The following is an 18,416-nucleotide window of genomic DNA, read 5'->3' as shown; positions in this document are numbered from 1 at the left end:
ATGGGGGCATATCATAACTGTTGTCCAACCTTCAATTCCGTTCCCTGTCGTTTAGAAAAAATGTCCCTGCAATGCTTATTTCAGCATTCAAGGGACTCAATTTCCATTTACAATACTCAAACCAGGTAGAATACTATCTTTATCCATCCATAGCCATGACAGCCATTAATTGGTCCTCCATTTGCTGTTGTTCCTCCTTCTTCACCCCAGTTGCAAAGTTTTCCTCACCGCTGTAACAATGCTACTGCTAGTGCTGAGCTCATGGTGGGTCTTAAAAATAAAAGATTTGAGAAACATTTCTACCTGCAATTTTGGCTCATATAGAAGAATTGTTTTCAATTACTATGCTGAAAAGGATGATATATTTTTATTTTATTCACGTTTTCATTAAGAAAGTCATATACATGAACAGGAAAAGTAGGATTTTTGTAAACTATTAAAAAAAACAAATGAATATTTTCATAATGTGTAGAGCATAAAATCTCTGCAGCAAAAAAAAAAATCTTCCTATCCTAATCTATTTTAACACATTTCAGGTTAAGGAAATATTGCACCGTCTGCGATTTAAAAAACTGCAGCTGGTCATATTACGATTTCATGTAATTTGTGAGTAATTGCCCAGCCCTAATACAAATAAAGACTGATTGATTTTCAACCCACTCTCTGAGTCTGGTTTGTCTGAGTATCCTACGAGAGAGAAAAAATGTTTATGGGACTTGGAATAGGACATTTGATGAACTATTTTCATGAAGTGCATCCAGGCCCAGACATTCACAGTTTAGTTTTATTGTGAAGCCCTGGTGAGGAGGACACGACAGGAAGTGTTTTTTTTTTCTGTTCCGGGTCTCACATGCCGTTAACCCTCAGGCACTGTTAGCGTGTTTGGACGATCTAACGTCCTGTAGGAGCAGAATAATACTTAAAAAGATTTCACAGTGGACTTTTATTTCCCATCTTTAACTCCGGAATGTTTTTAAAATGTCCGGGTTTCAGGATCTTTCAGGTTTGTTTCCTCTACAAACTCTTTTACTGTAAATGTTTCAGAGAGCTGAGCTTTTAGCTAACGAGTGCATCCAGACAGCACAGTGTTAGCCGCGGCTAGTTCCTGATAACAATAGAAGGTTGTCTTCTAGACTCTTAAACTCTTTTCTGACTGGTTGTTGTTTACACTGTGTATTATCAGCCTGCTATTTATGAGTGTAAATAGTCGTTACATGCATTTATTTTATTCACATTCGAGGTTAATTGTCTGTGTTGCTGTGAACCAGGATCCAGAACTAACCCAGAAGTGTGAAGTTATCAGCAGTCCTCAAAGAAGCTGATATTTAACATCACGGCTTCTTTGACCCTCTATTACAGCCCCAAACAATCCTATTAAGTGCACCCAGGTTGTGAAAAAGACATCTTGTACCCACAAAAGTCTAGCTTTGTATTTTACTAAAACTTTGAAATTTACCCGAGAGGTTTTTACATTTCACATATTAACAAACAGTATGAACAGTGGGTTTGTCCAAAAATACCTCAAAGATGTTGAGTAAACAAAATAGAGTCTATTTGAGTTTGATTCAAACTTTAGATAATGGATCAACTTCATAAAAGTACCTTGATTGACACTTTACAGCAGTGATACTCCGCCCAGCTCAACCAAAGAGCCAAATTGTTGAAAAAATGTCTTTGAAAATGGGAAAAACGGGAAAAACATAAGTGTAAAAGTGACTTAAATGGGCAAAAACACGGGAAAAACATTAGTGTAAAAGTGACAAAGGGGCACGAACATGGCAAAAATGGTCAAAAAGCACCAAAGAGTGGCAAATCATGCTGAAAACAGTGGCAATTAGTGGCGAAATGCAGCTTAAATGGGTGGAAAGTGGAAGAAGAGGGAAAAAATGCAAATAGCAAAAAGCAGGATAAAAAAGGCAAAAAAATGGGATAGAAGTATTAAAAATGGGCAGAAAGTGGCAACAAGAAATGGCAAAAGTGGGCTTAAAGCAGTGAAAATTGATTTAAAGGGGCATAAAAATTGAGAAAAATTGGCAAAAAAAAATGCAATTAAGGGCAATGGAAATATACAGACAAAAAAATAAAGGCTGACAATTGAAGCCAACTGTATGAATGTGGGGATTCAAACTGATTAAATTGACTTGCAGTGGATACTTTCTAAGGTCATAGTTTCCATTTTTTTAAAGGTTTTCTGGGGGAATAATATTTCAAGTTAAGACAAAAAAGAGCCACAAATCATCACAAAAGAGCCACATGTTGATTATCACTGCTTTACAGCATCTATCAGGATTCAAGACTCTTTTTTGTAATTTTGATCAGTCCTTTTAATTTTCTGATCTTTTAGCCCACAGAATATACACTGTGATCCAAACTATTATTTACATATCCATATACTGTCATTGTTTATTGTTTTCTATTGTCTATATAATTGGCAGCCAATGGGATTTTTTTTTATCTCTCAACAATTATATTATATTCTGGATTTTATTCTACAAAATTACCAATGATAACATTGACTTTTCTTTTTTGCAAAATAGCTTAATACACAGTGTTCAAAATTATTATACAAATTCAGTTTCAAAACCCTTCAATATTGAAAACAGAAATCTGTAGTACTTTTTTGCATGAGGAGGTAACTTTTCCTCAAACAAAGCTATTTCAATCATATTTACAAGGGAGTTCTTCTTTGATATCACCTTAACAACTCTCTTATCCATTTAACTTTCACGTCCATATAGAGTTTCTGCCTGTATTTCCTTTGAGGGTGCCAGAATTGCCTCCCAAAGCTGCTGTTTTGAGCTTCCTTTTTAAGGCTACTCAAAAGGCTCTCAGTAGGGTTGAAGTAAGGGGATGATGGTGGCCACACCATGATTTTATTTTCTCCCTTTATGCCGATAGCAGTGGGATTTTCTGCAGCAGGAGATGGTGCGATGTCTTGCATAAACAATGATTTTACTCCAGAAGGCACGGTTCTTTTTATACAGTGGCAGGAATGGGTAGTTAGGAACTCCTCATATTTTGCTGAGGTCATTTTGACACCTTCAGGCACTTTAAAGGGGTCTACCAACTCATTTCCTATGATTCCAGGCCAAATCATTACTCCACCACTTCCTTGTTGATATTGCAGCCTTGCTGGGACATGGTGGCCATCCACCAGCCATCCAGACCTCCATCCATCTGGACCATCCAGTGTAGAACAGCATTCATCAGTGAACAAAACTGTTTGAAAAGTTGGCTTCATAAATGTCTGAGCCCTCTGGAGTATTCTGCATCCAGAATTGGCACTCTAGAGGCACCAGCAGCTTCAAATACCTGTTTGCTACTCATCAGCAGATTTTTCCCAGCTGCTCTCTTAGTATGAAGAATTTGCCTTACAGAAACTTTCCTTTATATGCTTTAATCTGAACAAACCCATCTGTGCTCTGAATCACACACTAATCTTTTTTACGGTACGATCTCCATTTTTACTGTAATGTCCAGTGTTTTCCTACCTTTTGGAAGATACTGTGCTGTTTCACACATTTCATCTGCAGAAACATCTTTCTTTTCCCCCATATTGCATGAAAACTGTGACTTGCTTAATAATTTGGAGCAACCTCCTAAGGTAATTTCCATTGTTTAAACTAATGACCAAACCTGTCTGAGATTGATGTCAGTCATTCAGCTGGTGTTAAATTTTGTAGGCAGGGCTGTCCTGAATCCCCAATTTTAGCTCACTTTCCCTCTGCACGTGTAAGGAATTCCTTTACAAAATCAAACCGTGAAACATTAGTTTGGGAACCAGACCATCTTTTAGCAAGAGGCCACTACTCATTGACTGCAGCACACATCCTTCATAATATTTGTAGTCAAAAAGGCTAAAGTACAGGATTGGCAATTCTACTTTGCACTTAAATATTCAACATTTTAATGTGAGATAAAGAAGTAAATGACATCTTTAAAAACTCACCAAGACACATCAAGTGTCATATGACTCTAGGAGCTGGGAATCAAACCCTCCACATTCCAGTTTTGAAACAACTGACTCTACCTACTAAGCCGTAATCAGCCCAAACTATGTTGGTTGATGTACATTTGTCACTGACATAGAAAACACTCATGGTCACCTCAGAAACAAATATAACTGAACTCAATGGGGTGGCATCTTGAGTTGCCCAGTGTATTTTTCTTCAAGTAATGCATTTTTCTTCAGCATGGGACTGAAATCTTTACCTTCCAAGCAGATGGATTCGCTCATTTCCGTGTTTCTTACTGGCAAATCCATCTTACAAAGCTCCCATCTTAAACGTTTGGGCCTGGTTAGGAAGTGACAGGACCAATCAGCATCGAGGGGCAGTACTTTCAGGTGTGGCAGAGTCATGGCATAAGCGAGCAGCAACAAGAGGCCGGTGCAATTATGGCAGAAGAGATTAGCATGAATGCTGCTAAAACGTAACTTGATGACATTTCTTCTATTAAAGAACAAAGAACAGCAGTGAGGTGTTTTCTTTTCAAAAAAGACAAAAGTCATGTACTGACATGTCTACAGTCGCCATTGTTCACATTATGCAGCTATTTATGGAGTTTACTCTTCAGTAGGGGCTACAGCATGACATGTTTTTTGATTGGTCTGTAAAGATGTGACAGACAGAACGTTCATCCAGTCACCCTCCGAGTTTTTTTTTTTTTTTTTTTTTTTTTTGTTCAAAGGCTCTGCCCTTTCCCAGACAAGTTTATGGAAGGTTTTCCAGATGGATGTGTGAAACAAATCCATCTGACTTGTCAGGTTACTTAAATCCCACATCAGGATTGGATCATGCATGTCTTAGAGAAACTTGAGAATTCTTGAAGTCCAGATAGTTTTTTGGCTGTATGTGTAAAAATGTGCCAGATGATCACAAAAAAACACATATTTTCAAAACACAAAAGATAACAAAAAACTGAACTGTAATTATAAAGGAGGCAGAATATGTTATAACGGTTGCATAAACGGGATCAGAATGTAGGAAAAGGAGTGTTTGGTACTATAAATGTTCTTAGGGAGACTTTCAGACCCCCACCTTAGCTGATGATGCCAGCTGTAAAGTGGCAGATTTGTAAAAACAGTTTAGATATTCATGACTTATAGGCACAATATTTGTGCATTCAGATGATGAGGAAATTAGTCTAGTTGCAAGGTCAGCTACTTGCAAAATAATCCTAAAAATAGACATGAAAAAATACTGAGTTAATTATGGCCTGTATTTCCTATCCTTGGCCTTCAGATGTAGTTTGATTTTAAAATCACAGAGTACCTTAGAGCACCACCTCCTGCAAATGGGTAAGGGCTGAAAGCATTTGAAGGCGTCAGAAGAGTTTGACAGTTGTGCTAAACCAGAATGTAGGAGCTGCTACAGACTTTGTTTCCAGCTGGTCAGATTCCACTGGTTCCGTCATATCCTCGTCTTCCATCTCTCATAGTTGTGATCATTTTGAGATTTGGCCAAACACTTTGGAGCCTGCCACCCTGTTGCCTCTGTATTACTCTGTGACAAATCAGAAAGCTCACAAAACACAGTTAAAAGATTTGATGGTTTACAGAGTCCAGTCCAGACATGGTCGGTTTCTCCTGACATAGACGTGACATTTTGACATTTTGTTTAGATATAGAAAACGATTCATGTCAAGTTTCGCTCTTCAGTTTTTTTCGTCATATAAAACCATTTTTCCTTAATGTGTGTTTCTGTATTTTAGTTTTTCCTGTGGAAGTCCATCAACTTTCAGTGAGTAAAGGAAAGCTTTCCAGTGAGCAGCAGGAGTGGAGCTCCAGTCTGAACCAGGAGATAACCATCAAAGAAGAACCAGAGGAACTGTGGAGCAATCAGGAGGGAGGTCAGCTTCAAGGACCAGATGAGGATGATATCATCAAGTTCACATTTGTTCCCGTCCCTGTGAAGAGTGAAGATGATGAAGATGATGAACCTCAGTCCTCTAATCTTCATCAAAGAAAACCCACAGAGATGGAAACAGGAGGTGATGGAGAGTATGGAGGACCAGAGGCAGCCAGACACTTTAATCCAGAGAGTGATTTACAACCAGAGATTGAGGTCAAGATTGAAGATTCTTCTGAAATGGGGACTGATGACAGTGCTGATTGGTGGGAGTCCAGCGAACACCAGTCAGGATTAAATTCAGTGGAAAACATTCAAACTGAAGAAAGAATGACTGACAAGAACTCACATTGCTGCTCTGAGTGTGGTAAAAGTTTTGACTATAGAAGTCATCTAATGCATCATATGAGAAGTCACACAGGAGAGAGACCCTTCAGCTGCCCCGAGTGTGGTAAAGGCTGTAAGTACAAAAGTCATCTAATATATCATATGAGAACTCACACAGGGGAGAAACCCTTCAGCTGCTCTCAGTGTGATAAGAAATTTCATGTTAAAGATGCTCTAACAAGACATATGAGCAAACACACAGGAGAGAAGCCCTTCAGCTGCTCTGTGTGTGATCAAAGATTTACCCATAAATGTAACCTCACACAACATATAAGAATTCACACAGGTGAGAAACCCTTCAGCTGCCCTGCTTGTGGAAAAAGATTTAACAAACAAGGACATATGACTAGACATATGAGAATCCACTTGGAAGAAAAACCCTTCAGCTGCACTGAGTGTGGTAAAAGATTTAGCCAAAAAAATAATCTTACGGAGCATGTCAGGATTCACACAGGGGAGAAACCCTTCAGCTGCTCTGATTGTGGTAAAAGATTTAGCCAAAGCAGAAGTCTAAGTAGACATGTTTTAGTGCACTCAGGAGAGAAACCCTTCAGCTCCGCTGTGGTCAAAGAGTCAGATTAAAATTTGAAACCCAGACATTTTCCCCTTTGGAAGGGAAACTTTTTGTTTGAAAAGTATCTGTTGGGTTGATTGATAAGCTCTTAGACCAACGTCTTGATGATCAGATGATGGAGAGCACAGTAGAAGAAATGAGACAGCAGAGTTTATGGCTGTGAACAGTCCAGGTAGAAAGACACAGCAGTGATGTAGAATGTTAATTCCTGATTGTCTCATAGCAGATTCAGTCTAAAGAACACATCTTCAACTTAACACAAAGATGCAGGATTTTATATGTATTGAAGTGGCACTGCAAATGTCACTGCTCTGCACTGCTCCTCCATCACCTCATTTACTAGTGCTGCACTTTGTAAATTTTGGTAATTTTTGTACTTCTTTTATTCAGAATACTAATTTATACTAATACCGTATGGTACAAAAATTTTCTGACATATTTTAGGTCAAAAATGGCTCTGGTGTAAGTGACTAATAAAGTATTACACAGACTGCAAGAATGACCAGTTTTATGCGTATCTTTACAAGATGGCAGAGAGAGAAAGTAGGGCAGGCACAGTTTAACAGTGAAGTAGACAGCACCAGTCATCTATTCAGTGTTAGCCTCAGCCATCAGGGGGGAAATCATGTCTGCTACCAACGATAACAACAATTCATTCACCGTAATACCTTTACATCCTGTACAGGGGAACAAAACAGGCTACAACATATTCCATGGAGCTACTTTTCCATCAGAGCTATAACTAATGGAGGTTATGTTAGATGTCACTATGGTGGGTGGCTCTGTGTAGTAAAAACAAAACACACTCTTGACCTTAACCTATTAGTGCCCAGAGTGAACTTAATGCCCAGGATAATACTTAAATATTATTGATTTGGTCACTGTCCAGTTTGGTAATAATGTGAAGAAACTCCCCACATTTTTTAGAGAGTGCTTTTATTAAACATTTTCCCCAGCTTAGTTTTACAATGGATGATTTCGCTTCTTGGGGGATTTATTGAGGTTGAACTAATGAAGAGAGTCCATTTTGCTCATGAGACATATCCACTACTACTTCTGCTAATGCTATTACTACTAATTATATGAATGAAACATAATTATAATGACATACCACTACTTTATAATTAGGATGCATAATGTTGAACTTTTGCCCAACATTTCCAAACTGTTTTTTTTTTTTTTTTTTTTGTTAATACAGGTATAAGCATGTACACTAAATAAGAATGTGCCTGCTTCCCTTTTTATGGGGCTCATTCTTTCAATCTTCTGACTGAACAACAGGATTGCAGGATTTCCACTGACAGTCCAGACAAAGTGCTTGAAATAACATAAACCTTTCTTCTAAAGTACATAGAATAACACTAGCTGTAGTTCAGAGATAAAACACTTAAATCCTTGACACATTTTACTGTTTGAACATTATAGAGGATCAAAGAAAATAAACCTCCAGCTGATGTATGTCATTTTTCTACTTAAAAGTCACCAAACATGATAAGACAAATTCATCTTAACTGATAGATTTTTGTACCGTGTTATACTTGTGCTGAACAAAAAAAATCCTCACCGGATATGTGCATTTTGTGAAAATGTGAGATTATGAACTCACCAGGAGGCCGCCATGTTGTAGACCGCTGAGTAGAGTGATGTCATCGGGCTTCAGCAGTCCTCTGCTCGTATGCACAGATCAGGTTTGTGGTATGGTGCCACTATTTCCTTTTTTAAACACTATTGAAGGTGAATGGGGCTTTGTGTGTATTTGTATACAAAGAAAGAAAGCGTTCAGGTGATCTTTGAGACACTGGGATACGATGACCAGGTGTAAAAAGCTGTACTTAGAGCTGTGCGATGTCAACAGCCAGGATCTACTGCTCACCCAGGTAGTCTCTCTCTCTCAGCAGGCGCTAATGCAGACACTATTAAATTGGCTCCACACTCTTTACGCCTCTATGACTAAATTAATTTTGATTTATACCGTGAATAATGTCTTTATGGTTTTTCTCTACTCTAACAGTGCGATCATGTTGATTATATAAGATCTGATGGGTGACTAATGCAGGGAAATAGTACAGGCAGAGGACTGCTGTGGCTAGAGTGAAGTGCAGACGAAAACTTCCTGGTTAGGTTTATTGAAATTTTTAGTAAACACTTGCTCAGAATGCAGATATCTATGTCTTTTTTGTTGTTGTTCCGTATACATAAAATAGATACAAATATCTATCCAATCTGATAAATTTGTATGATCATGCAGGTTTTCTTTTTAAACTCTAAAAAAGAATGCTTTATCTAAGAAAGTGAAACACTGCTTTAAGTGAATTGTACTTATGTGTGCAGCAAAGATCATCAGATATTCTCATATAACAGTAATTACCTCTATTATCTGCTGACACTGAGATCACGCCTATAATACTGCGCATCCTTTCTTAAAAAGCAAGGAGTAATACTAAGTATATTGAAAATGGAAAAAAATTATGTAATTGTGCATAAATCAGTTCAGTTTGTCTTTAATAGTGAGTTTGTTCAAAGATGCACCCAAAACACATCAATAAAAACAGGCCGCTCTGCTCAGACTTTCCCTTAAAATCACAACACAGACAAAAATTTATAGTCACTGCAAAAACTTCAGACAAATCCAGTATTTACACATCACATTCATAAAGAAAACCACATACCAGTTCAATCACAACACAGACTTTTTACTAATACTTTCCTCAACATGCCTAGTACTGGTGCAGCATCAAACCTGTAACATACAACCAAATCATGCAACTAAAATTAAATTCCTGCATCTTTTCTGAAGCTCAGTTTGGAGTGTAACATTGCCTCACAGTACTCAGCAGCTGGTGTCTGCCACACATTCCCTGGGGAGGTGTTAGCAGTACTATCCTTTTACCTTGGCAGATAACTACAGCAACATTAGTTTATGTGACTTGTGTCCATCCCTGACTAAAGAATGGTTCAAGGTTTTCAGTTAGGTCTGCATACAGTCATCAGCTGCTGCATGTTTCTTGATAGAGTTGTTGATTTCTGTTTTTATTCTTCAATTTCACAACCTTGTTTTGTGAAGAGTTTGATGTTTTATTTAAGTATTTTGGTGTGATAATAAACCTTCAATTGACAACCAAGACATCCCTCTCTCTCATTCATCTGTTTCTGGTTTTTTATATATATCTCTTACAGTCTTTTACCCTCCAAGTCACTTCTAATAGACTATTCATCATTGTCTTTTCAGGCTATTTACTAATTTGTCAGCCTAAGTTATATCAGCATTCATTTTTTTATCTTATTGTGTGTTTAAGCTTGCACATGCTGTTTCTGTTTCTGTCTTTGTCACTTTGTTTTATCTAATTTTATGTACAAGCTGCTCTGGACATATTGCCCCTTAAGGGATTAATAAAGTTGTTGAGTTGAATTGATCTTTGCAGGTTAAAAAAAATACTTTGAACATTGTGAAATGTAAGATAAAAAAACATCAAGCCATTTTTTTCACTTCATTGAGTGTAAAGTTTTTTTTAATCAAAAATCAATTTTAATGTAAAGTTGATCCTTTTATTGGAGTCATTCTATCATACCTTCTCCTCCAGATAAGCAGAAGTCCACAGATGAGGTTTGACAGTTGAATGATAAATCACTGTGATTTTTCAGAAGGATTACACTATAGTGAATTAATGTACTAATGAATCTGTTCTTTGGTCAGCACAACATCTTCAGATCCAAACTAACAATGTATCAGTTAGTTCCTCTCACATTGTAACCTGTTTGTGTTTCCAGCCGTGCCCCTGTCTTTATTTGTACTTTAAAGACCCTGTAAAGTGATAGTAAATCTGTATTTAGGTTTGTTGTATGACAAATGTGACACAAGTGTGTTATAAACCACCAGGCTAAATTTTAGTAAAAAAAAAAACACTTATAAGTTTATGAAATTAAGCTTTGAAATTATGAAAAATGAGGCAGTAAAATCTGCTCCAGGATGATGTTGGCGTGTTAGTTGAATGGACCAAAGCCACACCCACTCACGAGAAAGAGATCCTAAAAAATATATTTTTAAAAGTTTCATTTTCTCATCCTGTATTTAACCCTTCAGGCATCTCTTGTGTCTCATTTTCTGAGTTATGTGAACTTAAAGACCCTGTAAAGTGAAATCCAAAGTTTTTGTCTTAACACACTAGAAATGTTGGCATATGGTTGCTGTAAACATGTGAAAACACCAAGATCTACATGTGACTGAATTCTGGATTTAGGCCATTTCACCTCTTTCCTGGCTTGGTTTCATGTGGGCGGGGCCAATATGTGGGCTCATGTTGTCATGAGCCCACAGTAGGGAATGACCCCACCCATCTAACACTACAGTATTGTGGGAGGAAGCAGTCACCTGGAGCAGGGACCTCTGGGTTCTGGCCTCTGGAATTCACTCTTGGATCCACCATGAACACAGTGCACAAACTTGATCGCTCTAAGTCCCTGACTTTGAGTCTTAATTCCCACCTGACCAAAGACAAATTATCTGATCTTGCTTATCACGGACAAATTACTTTTTTTTTCCAAGTATGACACCATGAGTGAGGGGGTTAATGCTGCAGACTACCCTGCTTATATGTGTCTTTATCTGTGGTTCTAAATAAAAGATAACTACTTATACAAGGGCTTGTTAAACTCATTCAACTTATCTCTGAGCCACTCCTCATCACAGTTAGCCACAATCTAAAATCACAGAGTGGTTCATCTCAGTACAGTCTGTTGTCACAGTGGTCTATGGATCATTTAAAGCATTATAGCAGAGATTTGAACAGACTTTGTCTCTTCTAAGGTCAACAAAAGGTCAAGAGACAGGCTAATGGCATGAGTGCTCTCCTCCATTCAGATTGTAACATTTTTAAAACCTGAGAGGAACATATTCCTCCTGAGTGGGCGTGGCTTCAGCTCATTCAACAGACACGCCCACACCATCCTGGAGCAGATTTTACTGCCTCATTTTTCATGATTTGAAGCTTAATTTTATAAACTTGGAGATGCTTTATTTGACTGAAATTTTACCTGGGGGTTCATAACACAGTGCTCCATCACACAACAAACCTAAATACAGATTTATTTTTACTTTACAGGGTCTTTAAGTCTTTCTCCTGTTTATGAGACGTCTTTGTTTTAAGTTGCCGCTGAAAACATTCCATTGCCTGAAGTTGCTCTTCAAAATAAGTTTTCAATGCTTATCTTTGGGTGATTTTATTGTGACAGACTTGGCAGATATAGAACATGCTTCTCATGTTACCAAATTTTAGATGTGAGGGATTCAACTGTTTCTGCTTGTGGAGAGACAGCTACAGTCTACTTCTTTTTATCATCCAGGACTGAAGACAAATGAAATATGGATTAAAACACACCGTCATAAGGTAAGATGTTCTTTACTGCTGCATCTAATTTAAGTGAAAAATAGAGAACTCCCGCATTTAGCCTGCCCCTTGAACTTTTATTAACCTAAGAGCTCACCTGCCATGCTCTGTGACAGAGCAGAGACAATATCTGTTTTCTGGCTCAAATATCTGTTATGATGTTTTCAATGATCCATAGGCCACTGTGGCTGAAAGATTTGGGAAATTTACCTTATATTATCTAATCAACAATTTGGTGCTCTTTTAAAGTTTGGAGTGAAAAAATGTCTGCAACAGACAGTTGCACGTTTTTCTTCTTTTTTCCCCCTGTTTTGATATCCAAACATGGATTGGGTATGTTAAATGTGGGGTTTGCTTTGTATTTGCTAATGAATATCGTACATTAAATGATGGAAAAAATCCTGGTATAATCACATCTGAAACGTTTTTTTTTTGACTCAGTTCTAAGTTGCTGTATACACTTGCATGAACAGTTGTGTATGATTTAGCATCCTGAGATAAACTGTGTAGCCTTTATCTTACACTGTCTACCTCCCCGAACACAATATCATCACGATGATAGGAAAATCTGTTCCTATAATTATACTTTCCTCCTAGGGAGGTATAGGTAGGGGACCTTGAAGATAGAGAGGTGAAGTTTGACAGAGAGCCTTTCTCTGAAATATTGAAATATTGATTCTATATTTGCTGCTTAAATTGTTATTGTATGCCTTTGATGCATATTGACTACATATGTGAACTTCAGTTTACTGCTGCTGTCTTGGTCAGGACACTCTTCAATAACTCTTGTTAAATAAAGGTTGAATAAATAAATAAATAAAAGAAAAAAAAATAATTATCTGAAGGATATGAGAACCATGAAGAGACATAATAATTTTGTACTACTGAATTCCCATCACTGTGCACTTTAACAAACGACGGTTTCAGACGGAAAGGGAATGGGCCAAACGCTACAGTGACCCGGAAGTGGTCGAGTAAGGGTTCATCTGTTGGGAGGAGAGTGAGAGACCCTCCGGTATGGCGGCTGTAGAGTTTATAGTGATCGATTAATGTGTTTCTTTGTGTCGTTGAAACAACTCGAGACTCTTAAAGCGATTTAGCGTTGTGTCTGGACAGGCTCTGGATTATTTAAAGAACATGGACGAGACGGAGGGACTACGCGCACGCGGGACGACTGAACATGCTAACCACAGTAAGTGATAGCTTGTGCTAGGTACCTAGAGCAACGCAGGCGATCATTGCTTTAATGGGATAGAAATACGTTTAGTTTATTAGTTTGAGACGTTAAAATGACTTAAACACACACCGGTGTAGAAGAGATTGTTGCAGCTGCTGCTAACCTTCTATTTTGATGCGAAATCGTGTATTGTGTATCGTGTATTTATAACCAGAGCAAAGAACACAAACAAAAACAACAGGCAGAGGAGTATAGGATCACTCAAGTTCCTATTGTGTTATTAAACCGCCTGGATGTTTGATGGAACCTTTCCACCTCAAGCAGCAGGCTTATTTATACATATTTCTTCATTTTCATATTATTATTAATAAAGTCCATTAAATCCCAGATTCTCTTACCATTGACGTTATTTAAAAAAAAAACATTGTATAGAGCAAACAGGCCTATTGTTTTATAATACTGTAAAACATAGTGGCCGTTTAAAGGCTTAACTTTTGATGTAAGGGCTTTTATTTTGAAATGAAAACCGCTCCTGATGGGTCACCTTCTTCCCTCAAGTATTTCATTAAAACAAGAACACAAAATAACAGAAATGTATTAGACCACCTGTCATATTTGTCTCAAAGACCATCCAGCATCATGAAGTGCTTTAATGCAGACTCTTTCATTTCAGTGAGCTCTCCACCTTTTACCAGTGTGAACAGGAATGAGGAATTTCAAACCGAATTCACCCGAATTTAAGCCGGCTCACTGGGCTTCTGTGAGAAGTCAGAAATGAATCAAGCATAACATTCAACCACTAAAACAAATTTTTCTGTTCAGGAATGCAAGTAAATAACTATAATTTGACATATTAATCAAGAAATATTAATGTGCGTTACTATTTTTTTTACTATTAATTCTGTTTTAGCATTAAAAATATCATTTGGTTAAAGAGCTTCTACAAATATATATATATATATATATTTTTTTTTTTTTGTCAAAAATGAAAAACAAGAGAACAGCTTTTCCCGTGTTTTTTTTTTTCCTCTTTCTGTCAAAAACTAACACAAATAAGATAATCGGATCTATAAGCATTTCCCTGGATTTGTGAGGCTCTTTCAACCAGAAAAGGGAACCTCCTGAAAATACCCTGACTGTTGATGTTAGCATCATAAAATGTTTATTAATTTTGGAGCTGAAAGGTGTTTGAAGTAATTATTGGTTTCTGATAAGAAATTATTTATTCCTGATATATCCAACTGCCCACCTGTGATGCACACATACCAGAAAAAATGTTTGCATGTCATGTATACATACAGAGAAAATATACACCTCTCCTAAAAGTTAGTACTAAAAAAAAAAAGGATCTAAACTGAAAAGCTGCATATAGTACTATCTTAAAGAGTTGTTTCTAGAGCTTACTATGAATAGAATGGCTTAGGGACTAGTGAAATACTAGATGATAATCATTTAGTTCACAGTATTTTTCCAAACAAGAACAAAATGTAGATAGAGAAAACCAGAAACAGTCACCATCATTATACACAAGTTCCTTACAAAATAAGGTCTGTCAAAATTCTTCATTCAACCCGTTCATTCAACAATGTATATATTGAGAGAAGTTCTAGTAGTTTTGATTAGGGGTGTACCGATCGATCGGCCAAGATCGGTATCGGCCTTGATTTCCTTAATTTTGGGAGATCAGCGATCGGCCGATCCTTGTAAAATAAGATCGGTGGATAAGATCGGTTTCATATGCCTCTGCCTACTAAAATGTGAAAAATGAAAGACTAAAGGAACTGATATTATTTAGTAGTTTGGACAGCAGTGCTTTAAACTTTTCATTTATATTTGAGAGAACTACCTCATGTGCAGTTAAAACAACAAGTTTGTATTGTTTCACGGGTATTGTTCAATGTTATTCAATAAAATAAGATTGGAACATTGAAAGTATATGCTGTCAGTCATAAAAAAATCGGTATCGGCCAAAATTGGAATCGGCAGGTCAGGCTTTTTAAAGATCGGTGATCGGCCAGAAAATTGCAATCGGTGCACCCCTAGTTTTGATAAAATATAGCTCAACCCCATGTTTCACAGCCCCTATGCAGATGTATCTTAGCATGGAAATGGTATGTTTGGCTGTGGAGAATTGTACCGTAATGGGGCTGGATTTCACATTGTTCCTGATTGCACTGTGGTGCAAGTCCCATAAGACAACCAACCCAGTCTCCCTGAAGGTTTTGGAATAAACCTGTATTTAAATTTTTTCTGCTTGATTCAAAGTTCGACTGCTTATCTAAATATATGTACATGTGTTTCATTTTAAGTTGTAATGCACATTTTTTTAAAATAAGGTGACGGAGAGATGATCATATTTCTGTGTGGTGCAATCCCGGTCTACAAGATATGTTGTATTTGGCTCCAAAATTCAAGCTCCTATTTTAAATTCTGAAAGGCAAAGATAAATAAAATACATGTTTTATTCCAATTTATATATTCCAGACATCTCAACATTTACAAAATGGGCCAAACATTCCAACAATGAGAAGAGCCATCAGTGATTTACTGTGAAAAGAACTTAAATCTTTCATGAAATCATGTTTGACTTTTCTCCACAGACATCCAGCAGCTGATGGTGAGAAAAGAAAAGGTTCTCCCTGAGCAGCAGGAGAGGAGCTCCATTCTGGACCAGGAGGAGCCACCAGAACCAGCACACATTAAAGAGGAACCAGAAGAATTGTGGAACAGTCAGGAGAGAGAGCAGCTTCAAGGAGCAGAGGAGGCTGATATCAACATGTCAACATTCACTATTATCTCTGTGAAGATTGAAAAGGAGGATGGAGATGAATTTCTGCCCCAGCAGCTTGATGAAAACCAAAGTGAAGAGAGCAGAGGCACAGAGCATTTGAAAACAGAATCTGATGGCGAGGACTGCGGAGTATCTGAAGCAGACAGAGAGTTTAATCCAGACAGTGAAGAGACTTCACAACTTTCTGGATCTGAGACTGATGACAGTGCTGATTGGGAACAAAGTGAACAGCCTCAGACAAGTTTAAATACACTGCAAATCAAAAAGGTAGCTGTAAGTGATGTGAAATATAACACTGGAGACACATCAGTTAGCTCCTCTGAATGTCCTCTAAGCCTTGAAAAAAAGAAGCAGCTGCAGCAAGACAGAGAGACCCACTCAGGAGACGAACCATTTAGTTGTTCAGTTTGTAACAAAAGTTTTCCATTCAGAAGCTATTTGGTGAGGCATAAAAGAGTCCACACAGGGGAGAAACCATTTAGTTGTTCAGTTTGTCATAAACGATTTTCTCTCCAAGAAAACCTGAATAAACACCTGTTTATCCACACAGGGGAGAAACCATTTAGCTGTTCGCTTTGTCATAAAAGATTTTCTAAACAAGGACATCTAAAGCAACACTTGACTGTACACACAGGGGAGAAACCTTTTAGCTGTTCTGTTTGTCATAAACAATTCTCTCTCCAAGAAAATCTGAAGAAACACCTGATTATCCACACAGGGGAGAAACCATTTAGCTGTTCTGTGTGTCATAAACGTTTTTCCCAACAAGGCCATCTGAAGCAACACTTGACTGTCCACACAGGGGAGAAACCATTTAGCTGTTCTGTTTGTCAAAAAAGATTTTCCCAACAAGTAAATCTGAAGCAACATTTGACTGTCCACACAGGAGAGAAACCTTTTAGCTGTGTTGTTTGTGACAAAAGATTCTCCAGACAAGGACATCTTAAGAAACACTTGACTGTCCACACAGCGGGGAAACCATTTAGTTGCTCAGTTTGTTGCAGAGGATTCACCAAGGAGGTGTATGTGAAAAATCACAAGTGTAGTGGGAAGACCGAAACAAAACAAAATTAAACAAAATTCAAAGGTTGAGATATTAGAAAATTTCACCCTTACAACATGCAGAAAACTGCCAATGATTTCTGTATAGAAAGGTGATTGTTGTAAGAAGATATTTTTGTAATCTATGGTCGCTCCAATCATTTAACATGCTTCCTTGTTCTCCCAGGATAAAAACCATGTAGTTGCTTGGTTTGTGGTAAAAGATTTTTAAAAATTGGAACAGTAAGAAGACACTCTTTCTTCCACATAGAGGAGACACCATTTAGCTGCAGTGTTAATGACTGCGTGTCAAAAAGGTCCAAGGTCTGCTGCAGCTTAGAGGAAGCCACTTCATGATCAAACTCCTGTTTTTTTTTTGTCTGTCATTTTTTTTGGCCTCTTTTTTTTTTTTTGGCCTCTTTTTTTTTGGCCTCATTTGTTACATGGTGTTTTGGATGATTATAAATAATATGAAAAAAGAGTGTCTTCTGGAACTTGTTTATTTATTCATTCCTTTACTTATTTAGAGCAGCAGAAATCCTGAAATATTTGCAACTTAATGATTAAAATTCTGTTTTTATTGTCTTGTTTTTGTCATTGTCGTTTCCACCACATTACTGTAACTTTGCTACATGTAGCTCATTGCTATGCTCATGGTGGATTAATATTTGATCTTTGTAAATAGTATAACAGTATTTAAGCCACCTGCTCTTTCTGTAAAGTGTCTGTTGAGATAACATCTTTACTAAAATAGGGCTATATAAGGGTTGATTGATTGATTATTTTGTTAAGTTTCTGTCTTCTCTTTGGTTTCACATTTTGTATGGTTTTAATAGTCTTAACACATTTTATCTCACCCATACAGAACCCGGATGACTTTTTGTTGCTAAATCATAAATTAAATCCCTTGTAATACAAAATTATAAAGTATCTTAGATCACACTGTTTGTCGGAATAAAGTTGCTGTAAAAGGCTAAAAACTACATTTGATTGAAAGATTGATTTAGACCTAAAGAGAGTTTTTTTTTTTTTTTTTACCTCTTTCAGGGCTGAGTTTTATCAGGCAGGGTCAAAGAGCCGCCGTGGATTTGCTTCAAGAACTGTTGGAGACCGTCTATTGTAAGCAGACAGCTGATGTCACAAAGGGTTTGCCTAATTCTTTCTACAGTCTATGGTTATAATATACGATAACGTCAGACGTAATCAGGATAGA

At 37.3% G+C, this 18,416-nt stretch overlaps 2 protein-coding genes across 2 annotated transcripts; both read left to right on the top strand.

Moving 5' to 3' along the window:
* The first annotated feature begins 868 nt into the window (after positions 1-868).
* On the top strand, positions 869-9,894 carry LOC121523464 (gastrula zinc finger protein XlCGF8.2DB-like). Its single transcript, XM_041808375.1, has 2 exons — positions 869-1,003; positions 5,713-9,894. The coding sequence occupies exons 1-2, from the start codon at positions 979-981 to the stop codon at positions 6,816-6,818; spliced, it is 1,131 nt and encodes a 376-aa protein (XP_041664309.1). The 5' UTR covers positions 869-978; the 3' UTR covers positions 6,819-9,894.
* Positions 9,895-13,195: 3,301 nt separating this feature from the next.
* LOC121523461 (zinc finger protein OZF-like) lies at positions 13,196-18,145 on the top strand. Its single transcript, XM_041808371.1, has 2 exons — positions 13,196-13,386; positions 15,972-18,145. The coding sequence occupies exons 1-2, from the start codon at positions 13,332-13,334 to the stop codon at positions 17,234-17,236; spliced, it is 1,320 nt and encodes a 439-aa protein (XP_041664305.1). The 5' UTR covers positions 13,196-13,331; the 3' UTR covers positions 17,237-18,145.
* Positions 18,146-18,416: the final 271 nt, after the last annotated feature.

Source organism: Cheilinus undulatus, linkage group 16, assembly GCF_018320785.1.
Source record: "Cheilinus undulatus linkage group 16, ASM1832078v1, whole genome shotgun sequence".
In the NCBI taxonomy this organism is placed as follows: domain Eukaryota; kingdom Metazoa; phylum Chordata; class Actinopteri; order Labriformes; family Labridae; genus Cheilinus; species Cheilinus undulatus.
The sequence above is the reverse complement of the archived record's forward strand: the minus strand, read 5'-3'. Positions and strand labels throughout refer to the sequence as shown.